At 38.0% G+C, this 27,208-nt stretch overlaps 1 protein-coding gene across 12 annotated transcripts in view; it reads left to right on the top strand.

Annotated features, from left to right (window-relative positions):
* The window catches only part of LOC121900143 (inactive N-acetylated-alpha-linked acidic dipeptidase-like protein 2), a 651,762-nt gene that overhangs the window by 590,326 nt on the left and 34,228 nt on the right, over positions 1 to 27,208 (top strand). For 10 of the 12 annotated variants that reach the window (XM_042416175.1, XM_042416174.1, XM_042416172.1 and 7 more), the window contains one exon: positions 15,552 to 15,645. In XM_042416175.1, the coding sequence (XP_042272109.1) occupies positions 15,552 to 15,645 (94 nt within the window). Of the gene's footprint in view, positions 1 to 2,467; positions 3,323 to 15,551; positions 15,646 to 27,208 lie in introns of those variants that run through there. The other 2 variants (XM_042416183.1, XM_042416181.1) reach the window with 2 other exon arrangements.

Genomic DNA, 27,208 nt, shown 5'->3' on the forward strand with positions numbered 1-27,208 from the left:
CCTCATCTCACAGCTTGTTGGCAGGACAGCTTAAATTTACTCATCACATGAGCTCAGTGCAGCCTAGCACATTTTGTCTCCAGCTTTGCTGCTAAACATTCACTGATTCAGTGACTTTAGAGTTTGAGTTCATGTGAGTTCACCTGCGGTAGCTGCTCAGGTATTGCATACATTTGCACAAACTGGAAATGTGACTCCTCTGGAAAGGAACACCAGAAGATTGCTCCCAGTGAAGACATGCCTTATCAAACACTGTGTGTTTAAAATATGATATGGCCTCAGGTAACACTCGATCAGTAATAGCAGAGGAGCATTTACGTCTATGAAAATATTTTAGAGTACCACTTTATCACTAAAGAAACTCTGCATGTGTACTTAAATGTTTGTTTATGCACTAGAACACAAAAAAAGAAACTGAGCACTACCCCTCCCGCTCCTACTGTACTTTAACCATGCTGCATCTATTCATGTGCTGTCGTTACATAACTTAACTACATGGTTTATTCATGAGACCTATTTTGGCCCAGAGAACTGGGCGTCCTGAATCAGAGGAGAATCTCTCCGTCTCTCTGTGGGCCTCCGGGGAAAACAGGCAGGCAGGCGAATGAGATCGCCATCTCGGACAGAATTACCACTTCACTGAGAGAGAAAGAGAAAATGATCTCTGTCACCTGCTCTGCCTCTTTCATCCATCCATCTGACCGTCATCATTTCATTTTCTTGCCTGTGTACATGCGCCTGTGGGCATGTGTGTAGATGAGTCTGTGTAAATGTTGCACTATTCTGAAGGTAATGCTGCCACTCCGGATGTCTACATGCATGTATTTATGTAGACCGACACTGTATGATGCTACAAATCTGGATAGTACAGGAGTTGGCTGAGAGGCTGTGTCAGTTGTGCGTCACTGAGAATACACTGTAGCTTCCCTGAGAGAGAGTTAGCTAGCATGTCACAGCAGAGCCCTCTGCTGTTTGAAGCACCAACAACTCCACATGTCCTCTATTATAGTTTTCCAGGTTTGATTTCAGCCGTACAGTAAGTCTGTCAATCATATTTAGGTTCAAAATCCACTATTTGCGTGGTGGTTATCAAAATGCTAAATCCTGTGAATATCTGAAGATCATATCTGTAACACTTGAAAGGAAGTGATTGCCTTCATGCTTGTCTTTTTTTCATCTCACTCTCAGACATACAATATTATCACATACACAGATGCAGATTTCCCCATTTTCTTTCTTTTTGTCACCTCTTGAATATGCAAAAATAGTGTAAATTTGCTCACTTTACTGTAAACAACAAGAAAGAAGAAGAGGAGAGTGAACAGATAGGTCTTCACGATCATATGAACCATATGAACCTTTTCTGGATTTCAGAAACTTTACCTTTGTTTCTGGCATTTTCAGTTGTCTTTTCCTCATCTGCATTGCTCCTTTACAATTTTAATTCAAATGTCAGAGTTGTGCATTAGTAAATACAAAGAACATGTTGTCAACATATTGATATACAACAGATATATCTTAACTAGTAGAAATTAAGTGAAAAATTACTGAAATGCAGGTAAAACATTCTTACATTTAATGATTATCTTATCCAACTGTAATAACAACATTAATTTAAACATAGATGGACCATTTAAATAGTACTTTGGTGAATACTTTCCCCCATTGTTCATCATGCTGTCATTCTTACATTCAAATTAAATGTGATACTCATCTCCAAGACAGTTATCGTTACAAAGATTACAGACCCTCTGGTTCCTGTCCAAGCCATTTACATCTTGTAGTGACCTTGGGGATTCTGGTGTCGCTAACCTTGAAGTTATAAAAAGCCTGTCTGTAATTTCTGTTTTCATGCAATATAAACTTTCCCAATCTAAACTCCTGTTTCAATTTAACATGAGGATCACACGCTGACTTTGCTGAATTCATCACTGGACTAATTTGCCTGATCGTCATCGTTCTTCAGATGGGGTGAAAGCACAAACTGTTCTTGGGTCTGTTTGGTTGAAAAGGGCCTAAAGAGAGCAAAAACATCTATCAAGGAGAATGTTCTCACACCAAGTTAGATTAGAGCAGTGTTGCAAGTGTTTTCTGTAATGAATGTCTCGATACACCAAATTGAAACTGACACAACAAGTTTGTCGATCAACGGATCATTAATTAAAAAAAAAAAAACCCACAATCTGTTAATTTGTTTTGTTTGTGTTAGGCTAATATGTAAAATGAAGAAACTAATTTTCCAAGGTTTTCCTCCCATAGCAAAATTCAAAGTTGAATTAATGTAATGATCACCTGACACCTAATTTGACTTAATACCCCACTTTTATTATCAGAATTATAATCAGTAATTAGTTGTATTCCATCAGTAAGACCACATAAGAGTGCAAAACATATCTATGCTTCAATTACTTTGAAACTCTATTGTTGAGTGGCACTGACTGGTCTTCACACACTCCTGTCTCCATAGAGATCCCTGCAAAGACTTCCTCACAACTCTCCCTGTCTGACTCAGGTTCATCTGCCTGTTAAAAATGCATGAAACAGACATCATTTGGACTGTCTGACGTGAGCATCAAATATTGTTGTATTCATTAAATTCATGATGAATAATCCACACTTGACATAAGCAAATATATATGTGGTGTATTATGCAACATACTTGTCATTCATTCTATTTTTTGTAATGCAGTAAATGACTTGAATGAAGTAGTCCAACCTGAACATATAAATGATGTATTGTGCTCTAATTTACTTCACAGTCACATAATAACATTCAGTAGTGCACACACCTCTGACTGCATCTGTGCTGGTTCCTGCTCCCTCCTCCTTCATCCTTTTCCCTCTCTTGTTCAGAGCCATGTTCACCTGTTTGTTCACATCGTCGAGTAAGTATTTAATAAATCATTTTTATTGCTAGGCTGGCTATCAAATATTATATGCCTTATAGGATATAATGTGAAAAAGAACCGATGAATAGTCTAGAGGAAAATGATCAAATGTGCATGTTTAAGTTGATGACCATTTTTTAAAAGCTTTAGGGAAATTTAGAGTAAACTTCTCTAAATATTTGTGCACTGAGTCTGACCATTAAACCTTAGAAGTAGTCAAACCTGCAGCAGGACTCTAGCAGCCTGGGGTTTGTTCTTTAGTTAGTTCATTTAGCTAGTTCACAGCACATAGCATGTAAGCATGACAAAGCACCTGCTCCCTGCTCACTCTTCTTTGATGTTTCTGCCTCTTTCCCACTGGCCTCATCATCACCTGCAGACTGCTTAAATAAATCTATTATCTTATCACACTTTGCGGCGTCAGCCAGCAGAGCCTTTTTCTTTTTTTTGCACACTGCACCACTGACCACTCGTTTTCTCTTTCTGTCCATGTTTCAGCAACAATTGCTAGATGCTTTTAACGAGAGCTAGATACAAAATGCCCGAGTGCTAGATACTTTCAGTTTCATCTGTGATGGCCACTGCTACCTGCTATTACAGATCACACCAGCCGTGTTGCTGCAGCTAAGACGACCTATTGAATATCTGTATAGGCCATATAATGCTGGGGTTGGGAAACAAAGACCGGCCCTCACAATAAAATTCCCAAACTTCCTGAGGGCCAGTCCACACCTGAACTGAACAAATGTAAAAATGCAATGAAGTACCCAGTCATCCCTGATTCAGTTTCACAGTTTTTACAGGTTTTTTTTTGTTGTTTGTTTTTACATTATATTTCTTCTGCTTTAAACATACATGTGAAACATAAAAAACACAATAATCAAAAAGACAACAAAAAAAATAAAACAAAAAATAAATAAATAAAGAAAAATTAGAAAACTCCTAACAGTGTACAGTTTAGTCACATTTACATATCAACTAAAAATCCTCTATGGGGTTCATTTTCAGGTAATCTATAGTGGTTCCCACATCTTTTCAAAGTCATTGGATTTTCCCTTTATTGCAAATGTTAGTTTTGAAAGTCCTTAGTTGAAAGTCCTTTTAGCCATTGATTCAAAGATGGCTTTAGTGTCTTTTTCCAGCAAACAGCAATTGCATATTTGGCATGAAGATAACAAAAATATGTCCTCTTTATCTTCTTGCAACTCAAGTTACATACAGTAGGAAATATACCAAGTAAACATAATTTAGGGGACAGAGGAAGATCATAATTAACAATGTTGGAAACAGTTAATATTAATTTCCTCCAAAAATCTTTGATAACTGTGTTTCCACTCTGCCTTTATTATTTCTTCTCCAATGTCATCACTCCAGGCCAGTCTTCTACTATCTGAGGAGTTCTGTGAGTGAGAAAATAACAATGAATAAAGACTAGATATTTGGTGATCACCATCTGTTCTTTCATTGTTTTTTCCAAAGAGGCGAAAGAGGGTTTCACTGGAGATTTTTGTTGTGTTTTAAAAATAAAATTCCTTGTTTGTAAATTTTTAAAGAAATGAGAGTTGGGAATTTTATATTGTTGTTTTCCTCAAATGTGAGGAGCCTGTCATTAATGTATAGATCCGTAATCTTAGTCTCCTTTAAGCCCATTTTTTATAACCAGGGTCATGAGTGGAAGGTATAAAGAAGGCATTTCCCCAGATTGAGAAAAGGAGAACAGTTGTGCTATTATTCCCAAAAACATCAGCATTTTAAACCGTACCTTGATTGTGTTCATTACAGAGGAGTTTGGAGTATCCTTTCTTAATTTCACTAGTTGTTTGAAGTATAAGTGCATGTAGAAGGCCAGAGTGGATGTCGTAGTCTGTTCAATTATTAGCCAGGGAAATTCTGAAGACTGAGAACCAGATCATTGCTGCTCTTAATTGTGCAGCACAATAGAACCAATAAACACTGGGAAACTGCAAGCTATCTCCATCATATGAAAGATATCTTAGTCTTGGTTATTTATATTTCACACATAATTGGTTCAACCTTGGACTCATCTGGCCATATAACATGACAGCGATTACACCAAAATCCAACATAATAAGAGCGACACCTTCTTGTATAAATGCTTGATGAGAAATAATGCTCAGTAATAATGGGAAAATAGAAAAAATGAACAGAGAGGAACTGGCACCAACAGCACATATTGAAACACAAAGATCATTTGGGCAAAGGTCAACTGAGTGGCTGATTTTTTATAATGTCAACATATTAAAAATGTATGTAAGAACATGTTCGTCCCCGACAAATGTTAAAGTGACATTTCAGATGTGTATCCTGTTTATTTTGCAAGAGAGCAGAGAAAAACGCTCAAATCAGGATTTCAGGCTTAAGTCTGGTATTTGATGGATTTGTGTTTTTCATCGGTATGTTGATAAAGAAAACAAAGCTCCTCTTAGTCAAATTCATTCCCTCTTAAAGTTCATCCTATATCTGCTTTTTTTGTACTCATAACTGCATTTACCTTAACATACGTTAACAGTTCAGTCCTTCACAATGTCTCAAGGTAGGAAAGATAGAAATGTAGGAACTCTTCACCTATCAGGGCTCATTTTAACAATCTTTTGCAGATACAATAAGAACATTGGATTCTTGAAGACTTTGCCACCCTAAATGCAAAGGCTTGGTCACACCAGCATTTAAAATGGTGAAAATTAGGTAATCGACTAATGTCAATGGAATTTCTGGGACAAGTTGATTTGCTTGCAGAGGCGAGGTACAACCTCACAAATCTTTTGCATCAAGTTAAACTTTCACACACAAATTGGCATTATTGACCAATAGAAAGCTGTCTTGACAGTGCTGACCTTGAAAGGAACAAATAGTCCAAAATGGAGGAAGCTATGGCTGCTAATTAGCTGTGTGTCACCATCCAGTTATTTTGATAGTACTCCACTTAACAAAACACACATGGGTTTTTGAAGACAGTTATGAAAAAGGTGTTGGTGGTATGTCTTTTGAATAAATTGTGTGAACTCGTCCCATAAGCTATCGAGCTAACAAGTTTGTAAACTGACAGTTATCAGGTTAGCTAGCTTGCGGAACTCTTTCCCCCCCTTCTTCAATATCTGTGTGTTGAATTAAATTACATACAATTCTGAGAACAAAATGTCAGGTGGCATAACAGGTGAGTAAATGGTTCACTACAGAAAAAAATAGGAAGAAACTCAAAAAGCTATAGCGCTAGCATTTTCCCTGCCTACTAGCATTTTCGCCATTAGCTTGCCAGCTACAGTATTCCCCAAACTGGCACTGGGAGTAGGCTATTCCCTACATCACCACACTTGTAACATCATTTCACAAGGATGCTGTGTCACTTTCTGGTTTGACCAGGCCCTTGCACCTTTTTTTTTCATTATGGACTTTGATATCTTTCTTTTCTGATATATGGTATATAGGTTCATCACTAGTGTTCAAATTTGGTTCCACCACACAAATCCTTGCAACCTTTGTGAGTTTATGATGTTAAATTGATTATTTGAACACTTAGTCATACTTGTGCCAGTTTCCCATATTGTATTGTTCTTCTATAACTGTGTTTCTACAATGTGCAACATCACTTAGCGTTGTTTATTTGAACTGTTTAAAGATCTCTGCCATTGACCCAAATAATTATGTTTTCAAAGGAAGACTCTTGCTTTTCCTGAGGTTTCTTCCATTTTTTTCCCCATTAAAAGCTTTTTTGGGTGAGTTTTTCCCTATTTTAATAAAGGGTCTAAGGATGGATTCTGTACAGATTATAAAACACCCTGAGGCAAATTTGTGATATTGAGCTATATAAATGAAAATTGACTTTACTTGGCACTAGCCTATAAATTGCAGCCATTTCAAGATTCCCTATTGGGGAAAACAGAGAAGAAGAAAAGTAGTTTAAATTCAGCTTGCTTGAACTGCAGACCTGCTGTGACCTGCATGGAATGATAATTGTCTTTCTGCTTGAACATACTGAAAGCCTTTTACTGTATCTACTAAGTAATTAATTGTTTTTAATATAGAACTGTTGTAGAGTGAACAGGAAACTTGGTATACTAAAATTACACAAATATATCAATAAAAGACGTATTCTGTGTCTGTACAGCTCTCTGCAGCTGTGTGTGTACAGCTTGGGTGTCACCCTTGGTCTTGATGTTTGACCAAGGGCCAGTCAATAAGCTCTCTTGGCCAGGTGAATATATGTGTAATAAATATGTAAAACATAATAAATAAATCATTTTTTTCCTGTTATGTCAGAGCCTTTCTGTGAGACTGAACGGTGTTTCTTCCCTGAGATGTCACTCAGTACAGATTTTATTATAATCTAAAAGGTCAGGTGAGGATGAGGGGAGGGAAGGTCATGACAGAAGAAGATGGGGAGAAAAGAGGAAACATGAGAGAGATGATGACAAGAGATCCTTAGACTAGTTTGTTCTAAGATAAGACAGAACTTTTTAAATCCCTAAGGAAATTCTTGTGCCATCAACATGCTCAGTGCAACAGAAAGACAGGGTAAAGAAGACATTTCTTAGTCAAATCTAAATACTATGTACAACAAATATAAATAAAATAAAGAGAAACAGATAAAATAAAATAAAAAAACAGAATAAACTGACAGTAAGGGTTGACAGTCCACTCCAACTGTCATCTCTCTCTAGTTAGGATTGTCTTTAACTTTCTGTTATGTCACAGCCTCTTTTCTGCCTTTCTTCCTCCATCATTATCTCTCAGCATCTCTCCCTCTTCTCTCTCATTGCCTCCCTCTCTCTCTCTCTCTCTCTCTCTCTCTCTCTCTCTCTCTCTCTCTCTTTCGCCTCTGCCTCGGAAAGAGATGATCCAGAAATAAGGCCATAAATAAGAAATCAACGGCCTTTTCTGTCCCACCACATTACAGGCTTTTGATGTATGCTTTCTGCAGTAGTATTACTCACCGGCCTCAAATCAATGCTCTAATCTTTCCCCCTGCCAGATTGATTTCAGTGGCAGTGACAACAGCGCAGAGAGGTGCAGAACAGATCTGTACACTGTAGGCCATTTTCAAAATTCTAGCAAAGCAGTGTTATGTAGGGACAGCTGCTTAGAGAGATTAAGTAAGATGCCAGATATCACATAAGCAGAGAAATGAGGAGGTGTAATAGGCCTACAGTTTATCTGATTTCCAGTTTTGGCACATCTTTCAATTTCTTAACTCTGACAGGTCCATGCTTTAAAACTCATATTTTGTAGAAAGTCCAATGATTGGAGTAAATCCAATCTTCAACACAGCCGTGGCTCAGGAGGTAGAGCGGGTCCACTAATCACAGGGTTGGTGGTTTCAATCCTTGACTCTTCCTGTCCTCATTTCGAGGTATCCTTGGGCAAGATTCTGAACCCCCACATGGCTCCCAATGGTCAGGCAGCACCTTGCATGATAGCTTGCAGTGTTTGAGGGTGTGTGAATAGGTTAATGAGTGGTAAATTGTGAAACACTAATAATAAAAGCGCTATGTATGTGCAGCCATGCTTGCTTGCTTGCTGTGCACAAGCCCCCAGAAACAGCACCAGGCTGGGAATTTGACATAGTGGCCAAACTGTGTAATTACGTCTGAGTCCGTCACATGACGCACACTGGTCCAAACAGTATTTTTCTCGCAATTTTCCTGTAAAACGGTGAATATATTTTTCTGAGCATCAAAACTCAAAATGACTTGTTTTATTATCAGAATTTCATCATTTCAGTCCAGTAACATTTGAAAAGTCTAGAAGAGCCATATGATGCATGATGTTGATGAATGTGGAGAATTTTTCTTTTTGCAGTATCACGAGTGACCACCAGGACAAATTGGCAAAGTGGCCATCCAGCTCTCTTAATACATGCATGAAAAGATTTGTTTTGTCATGGTTTAGCAGCTACAAGCCAAAAGATAAAGTGGGAACATATTGGCATTATTGGATCCTGAATTTAATGACTAGTTCCTTGGCCCACAGCCTAACTTTCCAGCAAATATCATTTAGATCTCTCTCTAATAGAAAAAAACACAACACACTCCATGGTAAAAGTAACAACTAGAAGATCCCATCTGCCTTCACACTGTATTTTACATTTATTGCCTTCTTATTTACTGAATACATACTGAATACATTTTACTTCACAAAAGGAAATTGATTTATGGCAAAGTAACAGTTACTGTAAAGCTTTAGAGGACCTGGTTATGAAATTAAAGTGGAAGCAGTCAAAAGCAGATAGAAAAATAATCTTAAATATGTTTTTCCTCAGTAAAGCAAAAGTGAACATTTTTGATCACAAGACAGACAGGAGTGCTACTGGTGTGAGGTAGAAGCCCTCTGTCATCTCCACCTGGCTTCATTTTTCACAGTAATTACACCAAGATATTACACTTATTGACATTTATCTGAAAATGATATATTGATGTTTACAAGCTGCAACTTGCTTCTGTGAATGTAAGAGGCGTGAGTGAGTGCCGTGGCTGTTTCCCCTGTAGTGAGGTTGATGGCAGTCTGCCCTTCACTCTCACTCCAGTCTCTGCCAGACTGACCTCCATCACATTCAACCTGTGAGGGCCTGGAGAGTGTGTGTGTGTGTGCGTGTGTGTGTATTCGTGTGTGTGATGTGGACTGTGAACTGGGTACTGAGGTTATCATCCGAGAGTCCATTCAACTGGAGACAGACTTGAGGCTCACTGGCCAGAAATGAAGCAGGTCAGCTAGAACACACACACAGATAGCTGCATTGTATTCTGACCTTTACTTTCTCTCCTGCCCATGAGCTATGGAGCAAAAGGCCTTACTGTTCAGGAAAGGCAAGTTTATTTGTATCGCACTTTTCATACACGAAAATAATTCAGTATTCCTTGTATTATGCATAAAAGGCATTAACATGTCCTTTTTCTTCAAAATAAAACATCAGACATCAGACACAAATTTAAAATCCAACTGAAATTTGAATTCCTCTCACTTCTTGGGTACATTATAATGACTCTGCAACTATTTACATATTTTTCCATTTTTGGGCTTATTTGTCGAAACAGTGTGGAAGGCTCGAGTCTCTGAGTGGGAATTTCCTGTGGCAACAGTTCACTGACATCTAATAGGTGGTGTTGCTAGGAGACGTGTTACTGGAGAGCTAGCAGGCTAGGTTAACTAGTTTCACTTTTTGAGTTTCTTTTTGCCCTTAGAGTTTCTTTTTGTTCAACACCTGCAAAGTTATAATCAAGCTCCTCCACATTCAGTGTTTTGTTTATCCTGCATTATATGTTACGTAGTGTTAGCTGCCTCTTTTCATGGCTCTAGTTATGGTGATGGTAAATGTCCAAACTGCCAGAACTCACAGCATCAGGGTTGTCCTTTATCTTCAGCACTCCATATGATGCTATCTCTGCAAAAAAATAAATAAAATATGCATTTCCTCTTCTTTATAATTACAATTTTAACCAAATAAGTACAGTCAAAACCCAGATAGCGAGCGTTTTCTGGGCCAGTTGTGATCTGATCTCACTGGTGTCTTACAGTCCAACTCTGGTTTGGAGTTCTGGAAAGCAAAACAGGACCACATCTGGACTTCAACATGGAACACATGTTTAAAATGCAATACGTGCAAAAATAAAGAATAGTCACAATGGATAATACCATCTGTGAGAGCTCCAAGAGGGGTCTCGATGTTGCTGTCGTCAACTCTTGCTTTAGTCAGAGAGATGTGGGAGTCCCTGGAGCTTTGTTTTGAGAGTCTAGGAGAACCAATCAAGTCCCTGGAGTTGGTTTCGGTTTGCCTAGGAGAGCTACACACATGAGATGAGCTTCCTATGAGATGTGTGGCAGAGCCATATAAGTCCCCAGACCAGTTCCTTGGGGCGGGTTGTGGTTTGTGAGAGTCATATATTCTATACACAGATTATTACAATAAAAAAAATAATTCATCATTTCAGTTACTTTACCTCTAAAATGTTTTAGGGTCTGACATTTCAGTAAGACATTTTCTAAGATAAAATGGTTTTAATAACACATATTCATACTGTCATCCTTGTACTTGAGCAAATGATTATGCTGTGAGTATTTTGTGTATTTTGAGTAAACCTGTCAGCTCTTGTTTTGGTTTCAGTGCTTTTTGGACACTTTTATTACAATAAATATGAAATGATTATCAAAGAAAATCCTTTTAAATTACACAAATGTGTGTCTTTCCTGTAATTCAAAAATAGAGAGTGTGAAAATCAAGCAAGGCTTTCTGATATCGACTATTCGATATAGTCGATATAAGTGCATAAAATTGCAAACTACTGACTACATAACATACAGTATTCTTGTTTACACTCTTCTTTGTTCAGTGTTAGTATTAATGTTTGTTACCTTCAGCATCAGTCGCACACACACATACCAGAGAATCTGGTCTAACTCACATGCTGAGTAAGTTGAAGCTGAGATTGAACATAATAATAAAAACAATAATTATGATATTTTTTTAACAATCAACATAACATTACACTATAATGCGAAAGATTTGTTAAATACCAGATCCTTATAAATCACTGTTTGTCTGTAACAGTAATACTGTAAGTAATTTAATAAAATGAATAAATTAACTACATGGTATTTTCCATTATCCAAAAGGATTTATTAAAGAGGATGTATTATGCTTTTCCTTATTTTCAGACATATATATAATGTCACAATGTCGGATGTTCATGTTAAAAGTGGCCGATGTGTCAAATAACAAGGTAAACGTATGTAGCAGTAATCCCTGCAGAAAGTCCTGGCTTCAGACCACTTTAAACACTTTTCCAACAAGGTTCCAATGGTTTTTTCTACTTTCAGGCCGAGCTGACGTCAGTTCGTGACAGATTTCTTTATATGGACATTTGCTACGTACACAGCACGCAAGTTCACTGCTCCTCTCCGGCAGTAGTTACGCCAAGCCACAACTCCATTACACAGCACAGCAAAGTAAAATAAGTAGTTTACCTGTTGGAGGTGTGCCGGTTGTTTGCAGCTCCTCATAAAACATCATCACTGTGGCTGTTTCTGCTTGTACTCTTCCTCCCTGCATCATTTCTAACTGATCCGCTGAACAGATAGCTCCAAATAGCTCCATGTTATGTTGTTTTGACCTGTATTTTGCGCTGCTAACGAAGCTCCGCTAATTCAGTGAGGAACACGTTTTGACTGCCTGTAAATTCTTCACAATAAAAGTCTCCCATTAGTTAGTCATTTAAAAGCTTTTAATTTGAAGCAGTAAAGCAGGAAAAGTTTGGTTTGCATTGACAGTAAAGTTACACAACTCTGATACGTAAAACTGGCCAATCAGAACAGAGCGGGCTCATTGGGAGGGGAGCCTTGAAGAGACAGGAGCTAAAACGGAATGTAAGAGAAACTGTGTACACTGAGGGGCTGCATAAAGGGCCAGTATAAGATAAATAAGGAGTTTTTTGAACTGTGAATCATGCAGAGCTACTCTAGTAGAGTCCAAAAATAAAAATTTTGTGCTCAAATGACCACAATAGGTCCTCTTTAATGTCCAATGGTTCAACAACCCAAGCTTGAGTTTTCAGGTGACAGTTCATAATCTTTAAAACTGTGCAAACTGAAAGCATTTTTGTACAAAAGCTGTGCGAACCTTCTGAGTTTGAACCACATAGTTACAAAAAATAAATAATTTGTGAAAAACAGAGGTCAGTTTTGACCAAAGAAGTGCTCACAAAGCAGCCATAAAAACATCAGCTAATGCTTGTGACTCTGTAACCATAGCAACAACCACAGCAGACAGACAGGCCAGACAGAAAAGAAGATGAAGAAGATAAAAATTGTGTTGCAATGCAACGAGATGTGTATTTCCTGTGAAAATGATACAGTGGGATAAGAGGATCGATATGTCAATAATCCCGGCTGTGGTTTTATACAGAGTAGTTGGTTAGCAAGGTGAGCTGCACTGATGTTATACCCCAATACAAATCCATGCCTAAGTCCTCTACCTGTAGAGACAGTGGCTGAGTCAGTCGCACTGTTTACATCAAGATGACAGACACTTCATTGTGAGAACAGAGCCAGACAGACACTTTCAGTGATTTGTGCTTCTCAGTATGGGCTACCAGAACAAGCAGGGATCTCCATAAATGTTTGCTCACACTGTAGTCAAAGGTGTCCTAAATTACTTATTTTTTCTCTCACATGACAGCTGTTGTCTAATCAGTAAAAAAATGCAAAAGGTTATATGGAGTCTCAGATTTTCACTTTACAATCTGGACCACAAAGGTATACAGTGGAAAAGCAGATCTCAGACCTGCAACGGCGAGGAGGACAAGACACAACATGATTTGACAGATTGGTACTTAGGAAGATGCAGCAATTCAATCAAAATCCAAGGGCACATCACTGAAAAGTGTTCGAAACTGCAGGCATAAAACTGGACATGATGTCTTTTGTCATCGTTCTTGTGGTACACATTTATTTTTAAAATTGCTGTCAATCCATATTGCTACTGAATATAGGTTACATCCTTGAAGGAGAAGAGCCATTGAAGAAAAAAAAAAAACTGAGGAGCAATTCAAAGTGTGCACAACAAAGCACTAGATCCCTGAGGAAGAAAAACAACCAACTTGCAGAGAAGGGCAATGAAAGAACATGGATGAGAAAAACATCAAGAGCAACAATAAATACATTTTTGTATCTATATAGCACTGCCACTGTTATATAATTGACTATTAACTGACTGGGCCTCAGGCAAGAACCACTCGCATGAACAGATTTGTTCTTTAATGGCTCGTACCAGTAATTTAAGAGGACTTGTGGCGTTCACCAATTCTTGTACAAATGAAATTTACGGGTGGTCCAGATCTGCTGTGAACAGATAGTCAGTCTTTCTCCACAGGAGACCTCCAATTATAATGCCTTCATCTGAACAAATTTGGAGTTTAAATAAGAAATGAACTAGAATTAAATATATAACAAAGACAAACCTTTAAAAAATAATATTCTCATCACCATGTTTAGATTTTAGGATTTTTATCGTAGTAGTTGTTGGAAAGAGCTGCCTCAGGGTCTTTCTGCAGGTGTCTGTCCAGTATCACCAGATATAATATATAATACATAACAGTATAACATCACCTACTGTAGGCTATAATATTCTGTCGTCAAATCTCTGCAACTGTCAAATCCCCACTGACTGCCTCCTATATTACTCATGGACTGCGTTGCTATAGGAAGACATTTGTTTGCAACTAACTTTATGTCAGACTGTATTTCCCTCTTTATTTCTGTCACAGTGCAGCGCGGCTCTGATGACATATTACTGACTGCTAAGTTTTTGTCTGCTGATTTCCAAAAGCAGGAATTAATGTCTGTGTGAAATTCTGCTTTTTTACTCTTTTGGAACATTTGTGTGAATGAAACACAAAGCCTTACATGGCTATTTTAGGGGTGTTGATTGTGCTGCTGAAATCTCACAAATGTGTACCTCCTCATGAACAGATGACATTCATCAGGCGGCAAGTCTATCCAGTTAAAAGAGTTTGGTGAAACAGAATTGGAGCACTTGCAAACCTCAAACAAAAATGTAGGAGGAAAACATAAAACTGTGCTAAAGCTAAAATATTTACAAAACTGGTGTGCAAAATCTATAAAATCAAGACATTCAGAAAAAGATTAATTAAAAGCAGACTGAGGCAGCGATAAGAGCAATAAAGGCAAAGGGAAGGTATATCAAAGAGTATCACAAAAACTACCATCCAAAAAACATGCAGCAGTACAATAATACAAAACAAAAACTATTTAGCAAAATAAGGGTTTAAGTACAAAAGTGAAAGTTTAAATTCATCATTCAGGCAGTTACTCGATGTTATCTTTTAGTTTAACAAAATAATCTACACTTGGTCTACTTACTTTTCCAAAATGTTCATTCAACTGAAGTTTGCTCAGCTGCCTTGACTTTATCCAAAAAGTTTGAAATAAAGCTTGAGTCAAGATCCTTTTATCAAACTACTATTTCTAAGGTGTAGAATGAACTTTCATGCAGTTATCTTTTAAGTATAAACTTAGATTTACGGCGCTGTCGCTCTGGTGACAGGTTGATAAGTTGGTTTCATCTTAAACTTAAATGTCAAAATCTTACCTAGACCCGTGTCTCATCATTACAGCCTGGCCCACCGGGGAAACCATAGCACAACATGAAAATGAGACTCACCTCTTCATTTTCCCATCTCCCAAGAACCACCAGCAACAAGGAATCACAGCCCTTTAAGTATTTATTTCACACAGTTGTTTAGGGCCTTTTGGCTTCCAGGTGGGATACCAACAAAGTAACAAACAAAATGGGACAAACTTAATCAACCTAAAATTACCTACTGAAAACAAAAATTAAAAAAAAGTACATCTCTCTTACTTAAAACTCCTCATTTAGAAGAAACAGGAGAAAAGAGATGAAACAAAAGTGACACCCACCTCTATGAATCCAGGGCTGCTATACATACTTTCAAGATACTAGTTACTAATAGTAGTATTAGTAATATATTACACAGGTGTAGTTCACAACATGCTAATTAATCAAACTTTCTGTTCTATGCTTATGTTGGAATGACATGATACGTGAATGCTGTAGTGGAAAAAAGAAAATAACAACTAACTTCATTCAAATCTCTTTTGGCTGTGTTTGTACAGATGACAGCAGAAGCCATTCTCCGCCTGGTCAATGATCCTGTGCTGCCATTCTACCCGCTGGACATTGCCCTGGATGTACAAAACAAGCTTAAAGGTAACACTGATGATGGTATAATGGTAGTAATAATAGTGAGGATAATGCACAGTGTTATAGGGGGCTGATGGTGTGGGTGCAGTCAGTGGTTGTCGCAGTAGATGGGTTGGTATATGGCCTTAAGAGCCTGTACACACCCGCATTTATGACAGCAAACATTGAAATGAAGTCACTTCTTTGGATGGAGTGGTTAAAGGTATACTGTGCAGGATTTGTCGGTTGGTGTTTGTAAACACACAACATTCAAAGTTGCCCCTCCTCCTCGGCTCAGAGAGAGAGAGAGAGAGAGAGAGCAGTGGTGGTTGAGCGAGCTAGAGAGTAAATGAAGAGAGAGTGAGCAGCACTGGCGAGAACAAAGCCATGAATTGGATAAATAAAACATTATTTTCTGATTGTTTCGCTGCGGTTACATTCTAAAGCACAAATAAACACGTTCACACCTCCACACAGCCCAGCAGGAAGGTGCAGCATTGCATTGCATTGTGTGAATGCAGAGCTTCATCCTGTCTGCTGTGGCCTCTCTGCTCTGCAAAATAATAAGAAAATAAGAAAATACAGGCAGACGGCAGAGTCTCTGCAGATAAATACACTGCCACACACTTCTAGTAGGTGATGATTGAGAGGGGTTACTTTTGTATAAGTCTATACATTGTTTTTTAGGAGAATCCTGCAAACCATACCTTTAAGATCAGTGGATTCACTCATAGCAGCAAAGTATTTATCTTGAGCTCAACTCTGACAGGAGAATTTGTGCTATAGGCAAAAAGCAAACTAAAATAGTGGTCTTTTTAACAATGGAAAACATTTACTTGCTGTAATGTGAAAGGTGTCACTCTTAATGATGAACCCACAGAGAATCATCATCTAACTGAGTAATGCCCCTCAGGTCTATGGAAGTTGTTTCCAGCTAAAAAGATCTGAACAAACCCACTACACACTACCTGCCTAGCACCAAACAGTAAACAGATAAGTTTAGCAATTAGCATTGTGGAGCATTTAGCTGCTAAAGAGCCAGATATTTTTCTCAGGAGTTGGAGACCAAAACAGAGCTAAAAGGAGAGTGAATATTGGACTTGTATTCTCCAGGTGGCCAGAAACAAACAACAAATGATTGCTGATGTTGCTTCATATCTGCTATATGTTTGCTATATGAACTAAATAGTGATTACACTAACCAGCCTCTTCATTAGGTACACCTGTGCAATGTAATGCAATCCAATACAACAGCTCTGCCATGAATTCTACTTTTACTAAGCTCATACACTTTAGGTTTTTGTTGACAGAGTCAGAAAGGTGATAATTCTACTTTATGCTTATTATTGAGGTCATAGTGGGTGGTGGTGGTGGTGTACTGGGATGCATTATATTGAAAAGTGTTCCTAATATTTTGCTCCCCTCATGTATGTTAATGGAGTGGATAAGGAGACACAACTGTATACTGCTTTTATACAAGAGCTCACAAGGCTAAAAGGTTGTAAACAGCTGGTGTCATCTGTAACAATGCTGTATCATTTGTAAACTTATCACATGTCCATATAAAACTTTAACATGAAAAGTACCTAGTTAATAGTAAATAAATCTGTCGAATAAATGTAGTGGAGTAAAAAGTACAATGATTCCCTCTGAAATGTAGTGCAGTTGTGGTATCAAGTAACATGCAATGGAAATATGCAAGTAAAGTACAAGTACCTTAAAATTGTGCTTGAGTACAGTACTTGAGTAAATAATCTTTGTCCACCACTGGATATAAATTAGAAAGTGAACGCCTCCATTATCTTACCAAGAGTCCCTCGTTGCATCAAAAACTGTGTTTCTTGCCCAGTAGGACCTATTTTTAGCATGTTGCCGCATTCCCAGATCTCAGCAATTACCCAGGCCAGTACAATTGAAGGGCTGGAGCTAATAAAAATATAAATAACTGTAGCTTTCCTTTAAAGGATATGGCTGGCAGTTTTCTATACTTTTCATATTGTGCAGAGCCAAACCGACAAACCAACAACACTCTTAATAACAAGTATGATGTGTATATTCTTCTGTGCTGTAGACCATCATTGTTGTCCAAAAACTATTAAAAACATCAATGAGTCACACCATTGCACTGGGTGACATGTTCTTTCTCCAATAAGAGTTTGGGCATGGTAGTTTATTTAGAAACTTCAAAGACTAATAACAGCGATCACATTTTCTGTCTCCAGAGAGTAGTTCAGTGTAGAGGCCACTGCACATGTGCCCTTCCACTAACCGTGCTTCACTAGCTTGTTGTGCTACATATCACAACCTCTTGCCAGTTGAGAGCACGTCCGAAACTTCCACAGGCCAAGCGGGCTGACTTCCTGCTTGTTCACCACACACATAAATGAGAATGAGAATAATTTACTCATTTGGCACTTCTAGACTTTCCAAATGTTTTCAGACATAATGGATCAAATTCTGATAATACAAAGAATCATTTTGGGGTTTTGTTTTACAGCCTCTGCTACACAATGATTGTGTATGGAAAAAATGTTTTTTTTTGTCAGTGTGTCAAACTCAGTATGTTCACAAAATGGCTTCACAGCAGAGCATCATTCCTGGATGCTTTGTTTAGACCTGCAGTGACATTTTTCTCAGTGATGCAGTTGTATACAAAGCATATGGAAAGATGATTTTTTGTGTGTGTGATTTTGTGAGATTTTGCGGGGTTTTGATTCTGCACAATGCAGCAAGCAACAGAAATATTGGATTCTCCACAGAACACTGCACTATGTACAGCACAGTGTGTGTGTGTGTGTGTGTGTGTGTGTGTGTGTGTGTGTGTGTGTGGTCTGTCATAGGCTACTTTTGGGGACAAATTTCAGACTTAGGACCAGTTAATTGGGTACAGCTTGTCCAAATGGGGACAAAAGCCATTACCCCAATGAGGTGATTTTTGGGTCAATGGTTATGGTAAGGGTTAGGGTAGGTTTCCAGGAAATTAATGTAAGTCTGCGTAATGTCCCCAAAAGTGACCATGGTCTGATGTGTGTGTGTGTGGGTGTGTGTTTTCGGTGGCTGCTGTTGGAGAGGCATAATTCATCTCCACTGTCCAGCCAGTCAGCTTGAGCATCAGTCCCTATACACACTCCAACAAACATGAACACTCACATCATAAGAGTGCACATAACTGTCAGATATTCAGATATACAAAAAATACCTTTGTAAAAAGCTTTTGCATGCACACACACGCACACACACACACACACACACAAAGCATTTTCCCCAGACTTTCTCCCCCATAATAATGAGTTAGTGTTGGTTCATCTGTTTAGTTGAACATATCAATCTCTCCTCTCATGCCTCGTGATTCCACAGCACAGTGACCTTCATTCCTGCATTTGTAAAATTCAAATCAGGTGTTCCTCTTTCTTGTAACCTTGGACCTTCACAGCCAGCCTTGAATGCCTCACATCTCTTCAGTTGTGATTTTGTTATAACTCTTTATTTCTTTTTTCTTTCATTTTCTTGCCCTCTCTCTCCTTGTTTTCCCTCTTTCTCCTGCTGTAGTGTTCTCGGCTAATATTCAGAACTCATTGCATTGCATTCTGGTCTATGCAAACTAGTGTTGGTGTAGAAAACGTAATCTGTAACTCTTACAAGAATTCTATCTGTATGATAACTAATATTTAGAAATACCTCACAATGCCCAGGGGAAAGCGAATATATAAATACAATATACAAATACATGCATACAATGCAGCGATTTGTGCAGATTTCAGAAGCAGAAGCGTCCCCCATGTTGTCAATACATTACCTTCACACAGACCAACTGTGAAGCACAGCAAGCAACTTTATGACTTTTTGGCAGAGACGCTCATTCACACCTCTGAAATCACAAAAACCAAGGCTGGATTACCAGCTGTGCAAAGTAGGTAACTGCCCCAGGGCCACAACAACACAACGGTTCACTGCATGTCAGTTGGCTTTGGAAATTTAATTAACTGCAAATTTGTTAGGGAATTTATGTGACTAAAGCACAATATCAGCTAAAGCAGGTCCTGTATTATTAGTTAACTTTGTGGCCTAGTCTAGTTTAGCTTGAAGGCCTTTATTATTTTAGAGTATGTTGTGCTTACATCCCTCATCCCTCATGAAGTTGTTTAATTAGAGTACTACAAACTTACACAAATTATGTATTATTCTAGCAAAGGAGTCCTGATTGCACTGGTCTTAATGGGAACAGTGTACATACACATTGCACAGAGGGCAGTAGGTGGGGTGTCATTAATGTAAATGTTCTAATTCATCTTTGGAATGTATCAGTAACTGACCAGTCTCACACTGATGAACTGTTGCTCAGAGTTCATACAGTGAGATCATCTGTAGTATAGCAGCTACATTTATCAGTGTGTAATGTGAAAGGTGTCAGAGTGAAGAACCCACAGAGAATAATTCCCAACTCTTTCAGCTAATTGTTTTGGTTTTATGGTGCACAATTGTACTGTGACTGTACAGCAGGAGGCAGATGTTTTTAGTGAAAAAGCTCTGATAAACTCATTGTACACCACTATTATTTTTGCAAACAATATAATTTACTATAAATCGATGTGTATGAAACATTCAATTCTTTATCAATGATTCATATTCATGTGATAATAATAATATAATAATCATCTGATGACTAATCAGTGAATGTGACTATCAAGCAATTATTCAGTATTTACAGCCCCCAAGAACTTATTACTAAATCTTCTTTTGGGTGAAGCTAAGACAAAAAGGCAAAATAACACACTGAATGTTTCAGTAGGATAACATAAAACATCTGTTACAGTTCTGGTCCAGCATTACCACAACAACAATTATAAAGAATTTTTGAACAGGCTGCAAAATGCTGAGCCTGCATTCACACTGAATAGGCTTTGTGTATGTCCCAGAACAAATGACCAAGTAGACCATCAGGATTTTTAGAGCCAAGCCAGGCTGACCATTTCAAAACATTAATGATTATGAATCATTAAAAAAGGATTAAACGTTTCACACGGTCACCAGGTCTACAGGTCTAAATGATTATAAGCCATTAATAAAGGGTTAGTGATTCATATGTCCTGAGTCATCAGGTCTGCAGTTGTACTTTAGTCATTAATGAAAACAATTAAAGTCTGTTCTAAATGTTAATAAATTATTAATGAAATAACAGCCTTTTCTTTCTTCCTTCATGGTGGCTGTGTGCATCTGAAGCTGGCAGGCTGTATGTTAGAGACGCATATGATTTTATCATAAATAATCTTGTGCGCACAAGATCCATAACTTGTTAAAATTAAATATTTTACTGTATAATGGAATATCTGGCTCTTTAGCCACTAAATGATCCTACGGAGCCCCTATAGCCCCGAAAAATTTTTCATCTTGTAATTATAATAATAACTTGTTCTCACAAGATAATAACTTGTTTGCACAAAATAAAAAAATATCACCTTTTGGGACTTAAGGGGCTCTGTAGGATCATTTAGCAGCTAAAGGGCCAGATATTTCTCACAGGAGTTGAGAAAGTTGAGAGAGTTGAGAGGGAGCTCAAAGGAAAGTGAATTTTGGACTTGCACTGGTCAGGTGACCAGTAACAAGAGTCCAGATGAATGTTAACATCGCTCTGTAATTAGGAAACTCTTTGCTTACATGTTCCGCACATCAACTTTATAAGAGGATAGTATCTCAGTGTTGTGTTCACAGCTGGTTTCTCTGCCCAGAATTGGCCAAAAAAAGCAATTACTGCAAGTTGAACTAAAGATCTCAGAACATTTTTTACATGAAACAAATCCCATTTCCTCTGGATGCTGTGAGTATATTCTGCAGACTGTTGATTTCTTAATGGTATTTACAGTAATGACATAAAGCATGTAAATGTCCCCAAATCACTGAGTGCAAACCATTTCTTTCATTAGATAAAGAATATATACAGTATATGTATAGTCAACAGTCATAATGGGAATGTGATATAGATGCTACAACTTATTGTAGCCTTAACTGAACAGATGTAAATGTCTTCTAAAATATCAATATTAATATACAATAATTTAATCTGCCCTTGAAAGCATATTTGGGTATACACACTCTAATGAGTTTGGGTTGCTATAAGCTATGTAGATATTTGAAGTACAGTATTCCTGTATTGAAATTTGGGGTACTGTATATTTTTAGAGGCACCACCAAGGCAAGAGCTGGCTGATGTCCTTTAGGTTAATGGAATGACATATCAAATCATTTTAAGCTAAATAAGACATGTATTGCAGATACGGGTACATTTTAAATTGAGGACAGTGGTCCTCAGTGTATGGGTTACAAAAACTGATTTACATATTTATCAGCCAAAGTGCAACTTGCATAGTAAGATGAACGCAGCACTTTAGTCAAGGTCTGAACTAAACCCTGTGTAAATTTACATTACCGACTATTCAGCAGTTAGCATGCTGTACGACCTCTCAGCTCTTTTGAGCCAAAATCAGCTCATTCAGTCACAGTCTCAGACCATGCAAAGACTGTCCTTGAATATTAAGATGACCTTTGAAAGGGGATGCACAACAAAGACTTTGATACATTTACCCTGCATGCTGTCTTCACACAAAATACTGTTTTGTTATGCACCAAGAAAAATAGTACAGCAGCTGTCAGAGTGAGGTTTATGAATATCAAATCAAATCAGTATATAAGTTTCTCTATACTGCATTAGTTGTGCATTTACAACACGAAATTGCACATTTATCTATATCTATATACTATCATCTGTCAGTCATTTTCACACCAACATCAGAGACTAAATGAGATAGAGATGGTCTCCATTACATGTACTGCAGCTCCAACTTCAAGTCTCATTCATTGTACCACTAAAGCAATCGCTCAGTGGCTCAGGTTCACTGCTCTGTCTAAGCATGTAAGCACCGTCCCATTAAAGCCTAGATTGAGTGGTTATGCTTCCCCGTCTGAGACTAATGGACAGATTATGACCTGCGAGAGAGAGATGACTGATTATTTTACCTGCCTGTAGCCTCTGTCTGTTTCTTCATCACTTTGTCCCTCATTGTACGTCTGTCTGTTCCCCAGTTTCTCTCCTCTATCAATTTAATTCAAAGGCACTTTATTGGCATGAAAGCTACCCCTCCTTGGCAACTTTGCGCATTAGTGCCAGGTTGAAGTACAGTACTACATGTGAGTGTCATTTTATCAAGGCTAAAAGGCCTAATCATTAGGCCAAACACAAATGACAAGGCACAAGTACTCCATTAATTAGCGGTATGATTCTGTTAGATTTGTGTCTGATTAGCTAGGTCACTGGATTACAGTATGAGGATCATGTTATATCATTCTCATATATTACTTGCCTTAATTCTTTACCCCACTGGTTCCCCAATGGCTGCCAATAGTCAATGAGAAACATTGATTTTGTCTAGAAACATGTCAATGTCACTTCAAGTTGACATGGAAGCTGTGGTAGCCGCTAGCTATGCAGGAAAATTACATTGACATTCTTATCCCAGATACAACGACATGGAATTGTAAATGTTCAGATTTATATTTTTCATTTAAGACTTCTAATCCTTGTTGGTTTTAAAACTGAGTTAGTTTGGTTTGCGATCCACAGATGCCAAACTGGTGTTTCAGTTTTTGATGTTTATATACCATTTCAGTGTAAGAATTATGTTTTCTTTGGTTATATTTAGTCCACAGAGTTGGAATATACTGTAATTGAGATAAGATTAATTAATCTCTTGAATTGTGCAGTTTTACCAAATGGCAGCTGAGTGTCACTGCATCAACTTTTTTGGCTTTTCAGAAATGAAGTTGCTAGGTAGCAGGCTTTATTCTAATTACAACTGCTTTATAATACACAATTGGACATCATGTCCCCACACTTCATCACCAAGTGTCATTTTCCTTATGCTTACATTTAGTTTTACTACATTCATCAGCTGTGTGTAATCAGAAATAGGCTGCTTCTGACAGATTTTTGGGCTCTTTATTGTGGTTATTAAATTGGTATTAAATTTAATTCCAGGTGGCATTATAAACGTCTTAAAGTTATAAATTTTGACTTTGTGAAACGTGCAGTTACTCTAAATGCTTTGTGCAAAGCAGCTCCTGTTCAACCAGAAAACAGGTGGGAGAGAGCTTTTATCTCCGCTAGTTAAAAATACAGAAGGGCACCAGATGGAGAGAAAGAAGAGGAGGAATAGGAGAGTGAAATAAATACTTTTTGATGTGTGAGTGTGTGTTTGAGTGCAGTAACAGATAGTGAGGCATGATAAATAATTCCTGGTGTATGTTAGAATTGCGTGTGAGTTAGTTAATGGTAGTGGTTGCAGGATACAAGTTGACATACAGACAGTAGGATTTGAACACCTTATAATCTTAATCGTGATAAGAGGACAATAGAGTGTGGGGAAAAAGGTGGACGAGCCACTGATTCTGGAAATATTTAACCAATGAAAATTACCATTTCAAAGTGTTCTTTGAATGATACTTTCAATGCTCCTCAACATAGAAACAATCAGCCTGTGTTAGTCTGTGTATAATGACATGGCTAAAAAAAGAAGGCAGCGATTCAACTGACAAAATGCAACGTTTAGGGGGGCAGCCCTGCTGTAGATAGTAGGGATGAGCAGAGAACCCAGTATGTATATTTGTATCTTTATTTGTTTATGCAGCAAAATTATTTTTATATGTATTTGTATTTGGATAAAAGTGGAAAGAGGCTTAAAAATCCTGTTTTTGTTTTTATCACGCTTTTAATTTTAGAAAATTAAAGTGTTACAATAAGTGTTCATGAATAAACCATGTTACAAAGGAGGTCCCTACACCGGGTCTCGAACTGGAGTCTCCCAGATCATAGACAACTGCGGTGACTACTGAGCTAAGACTTTACTCATCACCTCATTGCAGACAGACATCTATCTATTTATACACCCATAACACAGAGACAGCACAGTGTGTAATGTGTAGGGAAGAACTTCAAAGGCAATTATTGCTTTGCACTTTTCATTTATTGCTTATTTTTTACAACCTAACTTTGTTGGAAGGAGAAGGGGAACATTAGATTATGGAGAGTCCCTTGGGAGCATTATGTGTGCGTCAGTAGCTCAGCTTTATATCTGGTGAACACCCCCAACTATGGGAGTGATGTCCAAATTAGGAAGTGTGCATCATGTAGCAGGTGGATGTGACTCTCCTCGTTGAGACCTGCTGACAGACGTAACAGTTTTCTTCTTGAATAAATTTAAAAATATTTGTATGACACAAATATTGGTAAAAAAAACACTATTTGCACATTCCTAGTATGCTAGTTGAAGTAGTAGAAGACTTGCTTACATTTTTACATACATACATTACATTTCTTTGCTTGCTTACATAGAACAGACAAACACTCCATTCCTTAAATCCATTCCTTACACTTCTACTTTTGTGTTTCTGGTTTTGGAGAGACGATTGAGACACCACTCTCCGAACTCCTGAAAGTATCTCTCTGGGTTGAACCCTATGACACTACTTTGGTACGTGGAGAAATCTAAAGCACAGTTGCTAAGCTATGGGACAATTGGTGTTCAGGAGAAATATTAAGTGAATGGTCAATTATAGAATGCAAAGAAAATCATTATTTTATCTGAGTTAAAATGACAGGTTGCTCACATTTTACACTAAGGCTGTGTTTAGACTGCAAGCCTTATGGCCAAAGTACACGGAGCGAGGAAATAGCGCAACACATCTGTCACAGCACGGCTGCAGCAGAGCACATCCATTATAACCTGCTGAAGCTGCTATACTGACCACAAAAGCTGCGAGCACAGGCGGGCATTGCACAGTTCATCTCTATTTTAGTGCAGCTGGTCTATTTTTTTTTCTCTACATGCGGCTACGCATGTACAGGTTAAAACTACATAGAACTGTGTAAAAACAAGTACAATCTGTACTAAATAAATAAATACCTCACTGTACCAGAGGCAGTGCGACGCAGCAGTGCAACTTCGTGGGTTTTTTTTTTACATTGCATATTAAAATAAATAAATCAAATCAATGCGTATCCATGATTTTGTAATTAAAACTAGTTAATTAATTCATTACCAGTTAATATAGCCTACTGCATAACCAACTGCATTATCACTTGGCAAAACTCAATATGCATGCAGTGATGAAGACAGAGTTGGTGTAGCAGGTAGAAAACCCTGCTTCGCCCTGCCTATGTGATGTGTCACGTCTGTGCCTGGTGTATTTCAGCTGTTCGTGCTCATATTGGATTTATTGCTCATATCCTGTTTTTTTGTTTAGCTTTTCACATTATTTTTTAATTGTGGCCAATATCAGATTCCAGTGTGAACTAGTCACGTTCCTGAACTGACCAAAACAAAACAGCAATAACAAAGACATCACACACTGCACCCTGTCATACAGAAGCAAACGTGGAGGCCAATGAAGTCAGCATTTATGGTTTCATTTATAAGTTGATGTGCAGTGGAGGCGAGCAAATTTATGAGCAGACGATAATGAGGACTAGGATGAGGAGAAAGAGAGCTAAATTTTTAATTATGGCTTTTTGTGGCCCTGTTCGGCCATTTGTTTCGATATGCTTTCAAACACAAACTTGTTACAATACAACCCCTCAAGTTTTGCTTGTACAGAAGTGTCACCCCAAATACTTATGAGGTCTAACACCTCACTGTCCCTCCACTGAATACCTCCAGCTCAGCTGCCTTCCATGTTAGTATTCACCCAGTGACTCCCACAAGTGCAGAATTTTGATGAATGTCCATCTAGAGTGACGTAAAAGTCGCATGAATTCCAGTATGACTGGACAGACTGAGGCTGCATTGCGAAAAAAATTAGACCTGTAGCTGATTTAGGACCACATCTGAAAGTGGCCCAAATGAGAATTGAAAAGATCAGATTCCATGTGATTTGTGTTGTTCACAGTGTTATGAAAAAACAGATCTGAGTCACATATAAGCAAAAAAAAAAACCAACAGATTTGGGCCACTTTTGCCTGCAGTCTCAACGTAGCCTAAAAGATGTACAATTAGCTTAGAATATGGAAAGAGAACCACAGAAACATGATTTATGTTTTCTGAAAGCCTGATGAAAAAAAAAACATTGTTACAAAGCTAATAGAACAGAAGCTAGTGAGGAGAGAGAGCAGGACTCTGACTCTCTACCATGTGATCTCGAATGAAATACAGCCAATAGAACCACAGATTTCCAAATAAATGTGTTTTTTTGTTTTTTTAGTCAGATGTCTGTCATTACTTTGTCATCATTGTTCACCGTCAAGAAACAAAAGTCAAGACGAAGGTACAGCAACTCATAGTGGTTTTGTCTCACCTCTGTACTCAGAGTTGTGTGTTAGTGTGTGTGGTTCATGAGCGTGTGTGCACACTTGAAAAAGAGTGACCTGCACGTAAGCAGAATGTGATCACGTGTGTGCCAGCACAGTATAATGTGTGGATGTGAATTGAATGAAGTGATGTCACATGGTGTACAATTATCATGTGTATGTCCTAATGTGTAGGCTACACATGAGTGGGTAGTGACGCATGTGTTATTCAAGTCTGTTGAAAGATTAGTGTGTGAG

This window comes from Thunnus maccoyii, chromosome 7 (assembly GCF_910596095.1).
Source record: "Thunnus maccoyii chromosome 7, fThuMac1.1, whole genome shotgun sequence".
In the NCBI taxonomy this organism is placed as follows: domain Eukaryota; kingdom Metazoa; phylum Chordata; class Actinopteri; order Scombriformes; family Scombridae; genus Thunnus; species Thunnus maccoyii.